General features: G+C 51.2%; 1 protein-coding gene across 1 annotated transcript in view; it reads left to right on the top strand.

The window, feature by feature from the left end:
* Positions 1-6: 6 nt before the first annotated feature.
* Positions 7-6,837, top strand: part of LOC100741191 (homeobox protein vnd-like) — a 21,193-nt gene continuing 14,362 nt past the window's right edge. Inside the window, 1 exon segment of the mRNA XM_012387189.3 lies at positions 7-2,170. Within this exon segment, the coding sequence (XP_012242612.2) occupies positions 1,681-2,170 (490 nt within the window). The 5' untranslated portion in view covers positions 7-1,680.

The following is a 6,837-nucleotide window of genomic DNA, read 5'->3' as shown; positions in this document are numbered from 1 at the left end:
GCCGCGGCGCCTTAAATCTTGATCTCACCTCGACTCAACAGTCTGGAGGGTGGGGGTAAGGCTAGTCTGGGCGCGCTTCGAGCCACCGAACGGAAGGCAATCTGCTCGAATCCGGCGGACCGCGAGCAGGTTACCCCGTGTACTCGTGTTACATCGTTCTCCTTTTTTTTTCTACGTTCTCCCACACTGGCTTCTTGGTACGTAACTTTCCTACTCGCGCTCGAGTCGAAGGTTACGAAAAAAAGGTGGACCGGTCATCGTGCAAGACGACCGAAATCAAGAGGAATCGCGTGTCCGAAATTACTGTCAAGTGAATGGTCCGAGAGGTGTTCGAGCCTCGATCCATGGCGTTACCAGAGAGAAGCAACCGGAACCGACTACTATATCTCAGACAGACATCGATCGCAGCCGGAAGATGCTACCAATGAAGAGAAAAGTCTAACGAATGTATGTACTTACATAGAGGCTCGTTTTAAGGACAGAGGCGGAAGACCGAAGCGATAGAGCGAACGAGGTCGAAATCGAAGGACAAGTAGAAAGACTGTCGTTACCTGAAATCTGGATGTCAGCTGGATGCGAGTAGACGTCGCTGTTCCCGCGAGGCTCTAGAGGGTGGGGGTGAAGCTAGTCGTTGGCGCGCTTCGACAGCCCGAACGGAAGGCAATCTGCTCGAATCCGGCGGAGCGCGAGCAGGTTATCCCGTGGTAGCGCGTAGCTCGTCGGTCGTTATTGGAGAAGGGAGCACGGGTCGGACAGAAGGAGAAACAGAGAAGCGTGGAACCCGAGAGAAAGAAGAGCGAGAATCGGAGCGAAAGACAGCGGTAGAGCGAGAGAGAAAGGGGAGAGAAGGAGCGAGCGAAGAGAGGCGGAGGGTGGGAAGGTAGAGAAGGGCACACGTCTATAGGTAGTCACGAGCTTCGACGAAGCGCCTGCGCTCGCGAGCACTTCTCGCCGTTACCTCCTCGCATCGACCTCGTCCACGTAGACGCGACAGCCGACGTGAAAGCTCGCGTTGCGATGAATCGCGTTCGCCGACGGACCGTCAGACAGGATGTCATTCAGCTTCGTTAATCGAACGCAGGAAACCACGCCGGACCCTGGCGTCGATTGCGCTCGCGCGCTTCTGCGCCAGCGCGATACACACGCCGACCGCCGCATCTTGTGACACCGTGAGTGGCTAAGCGTGCACGAGGACCGACCTCGTTGCCGTCGTTGAACGTCCGGGGCCGTACGTGCCGGAAGACTGTTGTCCTTCGTTCCGCGGTTCGCTTTTCATCCACCTATACGTAGGATCCGTTGTCGGTGTGCTATCTGCTCTGACTCGAGAACGTCGTGATGACACTCGTGCCTCGGTAAGACACTGGAACTGGTGATTCGAAACTCGTCCAAATTCAGCGTAAAATCGCTACGATCTTTACGGACGTCGACCTGCGACATCTCGAGTATATCGGCCAACTTCTTTCCCCGAGAGAAGAAGACACGGGAAGACAGGGGTGCGAGAAGAGAGATCAGGAAACGTCGGGTGCAGGAAACGGCGAGCATCCGTCGGATACGAAGGCAGGAAGAGAAACGACTCTACCATAGGGACGGTGTAGCTACAGAAGTGGAGGCAGAAGGGGAGGAAGAGGAGGAGGAGCTGGTGCCCGGTGTGGAGGGGGTGGAGGTGATCGTCTGGTGATGATGATCGGTGGCGGCGTCGCGACCCCTCCTGGTACTGCCAAGTCGGCGGCTGCGATCGACAGCGAAATGGTGCAGGTCGACGGCATTGGCAGTGGTAGTGTCAGTGGCAGTGCTAGTGGTAGTGGTAGTCCTGCGACAGGCGCGACTACTACACGTATAACCAACAGCAACAACGCTGGCGGCAATAATAACAATAACAACAACAACGGGGACGTTGCAAACAACAATAACAACAACAACAACAATAACAACGAAGGTCACGCGGTGGTGAACTGCGCCAGCGGCCCCGCAGCGGCGACCGACAAATTTTGCTGTCACGACGACGATGCACCCGTCAGCACCGGCGTCACGCGTCCTTGGGAACCACCCTCGCCGACCTTCTCGCAGACGAGGTCGCATCTGTTTCAGGTCCATCCACCGCACCATCATCAGCATCCAGCTGCGCATCACCATCAACAGATGACCGTGCCTCCAGTGTCTTTGATCGACGGTCAGTTTGCCTCCACATCCATCCCCTTTGTTTTTTGCCTTCTCCAATACGGTTCACTCTTTTTCTTTTTGCATAAAATCCTTCGAACCACGTTACTATATACCGTTGGCAAGCACGTTACACAGTTGACGCACGATATTCACCATTTGAATATCGTTTCGTCAATACTAACAAAGTCGAAGATATTTGCGTGTGACTCGATGCCGTCACAATTGCGAAAACAATGCGCGTTTAATGAAATCGTGCGATTCTAATAGGATCGGGGCTGGCTCGAGATAAAACTCGAACGCGGGAACAAAGTAATTAATTTTGTCAGAGTGATAACGAGCAATTAATCGTGCATCACGTAGCTCGATCGAGCGTCTCTTCGTTAAATTGCGCGACTCGAACACTTGAATACACCGCGTCTCGCGATATAATCGAGACACACCGGGATAATCGATGAAACGTTCGCGTTACGCTTCGGTTCGTCTCGCTCTGAAAATTTTCATGGAACGCAAACAAACCGAGACACCGCTGGGTTCGCGCGGATGGTTTTCAGCCGGACAAAACCGCGATGATTGAATTTAATTGGACAACCGTTTCTCTTTGCGACGTACCGCGTTACAATCGAACAACGCTAGCAGTGTCCATATTTTTTGCTCTCTTCCACTAGCACCTTCTTATGGTATTTTGTAAACTGTATCCTCGCCGCCTTTGACACGAATTCGCAAAAACCGGAGGAACCGATTGCACGTTATCGATTGCTTTTTTCTTCTCTTCTATCGATGATCATCGTGCTTCGACTCTATTCATTTAAGCCGAAATTTATTATTTAAGTCGAAACGAAGTTTTCGAGAAATATCATCTTCCCATGGACGCGTCGCGCGTGTCCTTTGCTCTTCTATATCGCGAAGGGAAAAAAGGTGGCAATCTAAATCGCGTTAAACGAGCGTAAAAACGTCGTTTCATGGTGCTCCAGGTGTCGAAATCCGGACTCTATGGTAGGTAGGCCAACGATTCTTAAGGGATGATACGATCTTTCCCCTGTCCACGATCGTATCTTCCTCCGAGGCCGCCGAGCCCCTCTCGGTATTTTAAACGAGCGTTTAAACGCTCGAAAAATCGCGCACCCAAAATTACCACCAATTTTCGTGATCCAGGTTCCGCTTTACACGATTACTCGTTACACGTCAATCAGATATCGATCGGTTTACATCGACTTTGTCGAAAGGAAACAGAATCGTGAATCTGTACAGAGATATTTTCTCGCGAATAAACATCGCACAGGAAATGTCATACGACGTTTATCGGCGCGACAGCTAAATGATCGAATCGAAAATCGTCGAGAGTTGACACAAATTATCCGAGATAGGCGTATTTTCTATTACCATAGCGCGAAATGCGTAGAACGACGGTCGATCGGAGCGACGAGGTATCAGAAATAGCATTTTCGTGGAATAAGTTAGAGCGCAATGCGTTCTATATGATACACACCGAACGAGGATGTTTACGACGAGTTGTCGCGGATGTACGACGAGCTTATTCTTACCCGGCGAATGTTAATTGACCGATCAAAGGCAAAGAACAGGTCGGAACGTTCGACACCAATCATAACGCGTTCGCGAACGCCTACGGAATCGTTGTCGCGGCGATTCGCCAACCGCGAAATCGTGTTCCCGGTTCGTCGAGGATGCAAAGCACGAAACGAGAAGCATCGCAGAAGAATTTAAACGGACCGTCGACCTTTCCACGGAGCCTTAGAATCCGATGATAAGGTGGTGTGCGATCAACGAGCAACGAATGACCATCGAATAGGTGTCCGAGTTGCAGCCAACTACTGGTATATTCAGAAATCCTTTCCGTGGTTTACACTTGCCAGACGGAACGACGGTCAGCTACCAGCCATACTCGTTCAGAACCGGTTTCAATATGTTGCCAACAGTACGTCTTTTAGCGAAGAGCTGCTGTGCTCTCGTTGAACCTTCAATATCCGTCCGTGGTGATCGGTACGCTCTCGACTTCTGTGCCCTGACCGATACCGTGGCGCTCCGGATATTCGCCGGGACTATCCGCTACATTTAACTGCCACACCCAGCAGGTATTTCGAGACGTTAGCAGGTATATCTCGCGTCGCGGGGCCCCGGTAGTTGGCAGGTATCTTCATCTGTTCGAGTGTCGGCCACTTTGTTTCCACCGATCGTGGGTTAAGTGTCTCCTCGCCGGTCACTCTCGCTCCTATCTGTCCTTTATTGTAGCGTAACGAACGATGTCCGTGGTCGTTGTCGGTTCGTGGTCGTCGAGCGTCGGACGCTAATTAGAATCTTCTAGCAGCTAAGCTAGAAGGCCGATGCGTCAGTCCCTGTTAACAGGGGGGACGCGTGGATATACGAGCGCGTAAATATTGCGCGACACCACCGCGAAACGTTTAGACTAATTAAACGAGGACAATATTTAATCGAAGTATGCGCAGCTAATTGGATTTCGTGTCCGTTCGTCGTCCGGGAACAGGCAGCGCAGGATTTATTTTCCGTTACTCGTGGATAACCTAAGTATCTCGTTCCTATCCGGCTGAATTTATAGCCACACCCTGCGAGTTTCGAGACAGGTACCGGTCAGGTTCGTCCGTTGCCCGCTTTCTGCTTTCGTGGATTTTCGTGAACACCGAGCTGCGCCGCTCCAGCTCGTTGCCTTCGTGTCGTCGAAACGAAATCGTTTCACGCGTGATTCGTTCCGAAGATCGATCCAACTACTTCGAAGGGAGATATCGACGCGTCGCGTCGATTACGCGTGAACCAAGATATCCGCTGCGTTTATCGTCGCAATGATCTGCACGAGACGGTCGAGTCGGTCGATTCGTTCAAGGATCGGACGATTTTCATTCATCGATCTCGTTTCCTCCTCCAGGCACTTACCAGAAGGAATCGCGCTCCTTGATTTTTATAACGATTATCTATTGCCTCGCGCGAACGATCGGTCTTTTCCACGGGGCAATTTCGTATATACGAAAGAATATAGAGGACTCGATGGCAGAACTCGTTCAGAACCGGTTCTAGCCTCGCGTCGATGCAACGACACGACGCATTTCTTTCTGTGCATCGGCTACTTTCGTTTTCACGGCATCTTCGATAGCTTTGACACGAAACGAGCGCAGAATGCGCGTCCGTGCGATTTCCAGAACGGGCAGAACGCGTAGGTTTCGCACCGCTCGCGCTTGCCAAACGATCCCAACGGATGCATCTCATCGTTCGCAAACTGCCTCGTCCTCGCGTCTCCTTCTCTGTTGCCAGGACCAAATTACTCGCGACACGTGTACATTCCCTGACCGCGTACATATCTTCCGAAACGAACTCGCCTCGTTATTCCCCGATTCGACTTCCGACCGGCTTTCTTATGTTCAATTCAACGCCATCGAAACATCTCCGAATACTTTAAACTTGGTACGCTCGATCGACTTCGAGTTGCTCAATAATATATTCCGCGTGTATTTTTATATCTCGGATATATAAACCGGATGAATAACCTCTCTGGAATCACCCATGTATCAACGCCGAGCGCGAAGAAGTTACAATTTAATTCGTTAATCGACCGACATGGCGATAAATACAAAGAAACCGGTGTTATAACGGCGCTAGTTGCTTTGTTGAATATCGGGGCGACGCAAAATGTCGAGCCGCGAAACGAGCGTAAAACGGGATAAGAAACCACGAGAATTCGCGTAAAATTCATCTGGATCGTCGATTGGCAATTCGGTCGACGCTTAAAAGACTAATTAATTAAACGGGTGCTGTGTAAACGCATACGCGCGTTCCGTCCGCTCGTAACCAGTCGAAACAAGGCGTTACAAATGAGCTGAGGAACCGGGTCGTTTTCTATCTACCTGCGGAATTTAATTTCTCGTTTGACGATCGTCTTCGCGTCCGGCTTGTCTTCGCGCGCGCATCATCATGAGCCCTTCTCGCATCTTCCTGAGCCCCGGTAGGCGCGGAAAACGGTTCTTTAATATCGTCGTTCGATCGTAAATTATCGTGGTCACCGGATCGTACGAAACGTCGTTAAGATTATCCGCCAGTAAAATCACGGTGCCTGTCCGCGCGAACTCGGCGCTAATTACAATTATTCTTCTGGCCGTGATTCCTCTTCGGAATTAATTCGAAGGGGAAAAGGATATGTACGCAGAGACGAGCACAGACGGCTGCACGAACTCGTACGAGCCGCTCGCGTGATTATTTCTCGCAATTACCGATTCACGAAGCCGTTATGAAAAGCCAGCCGGCCATCGTCGCAAAAAACCAATCGTTTCGTAAACGCGAGCTGTCGGCCGACACCCTTTCCGATCGCCTTCTCTCCTCTTCGCTCTTCTCTCCTCGTTTCCTCCTCTCAACCGCCCCCTGTTCTTCCTTCTTTCATCTTTCTGTGTCTCCTCCCTCTCTCTCTCCCTCTCTCTTTTTCTCTCTTTCCTACCCTATCCTATAAGTACTCAACCTCATCCCCTCGTCGTCAACCCTACCCCTCCCTCTCTCTTCTTCGGAAAGATACGATCAGTGTTGGAAGTTTAAAGTAAGGTTCGCCGGGCGAAAAATGGATCGCTCTCAATACCGTGGCCGGTTCGATCGTAAATCGTCGCCTGTTTCTCCGGTGAGCGCGCGAGAGTGGCACGAAACGGAACGTCGCGTCGCGTCGCCGAG

The sequence above is a fragment of the Bombus impatiens genome, unplaced genomic scaffold (assembly GCF_000188095.3).
Source record: "Bombus impatiens unplaced genomic scaffold, BIMP_2.2 scf_0463, whole genome shotgun sequence".
Classification (NCBI taxonomy): domain Eukaryota; kingdom Metazoa; phylum Arthropoda; class Insecta; order Hymenoptera; family Apidae; genus Bombus; species Bombus impatiens.
Note: the sequence above shows the minus strand (reverse complement) of the source record. Positions and strands in the feature narration are given on the sequence as shown.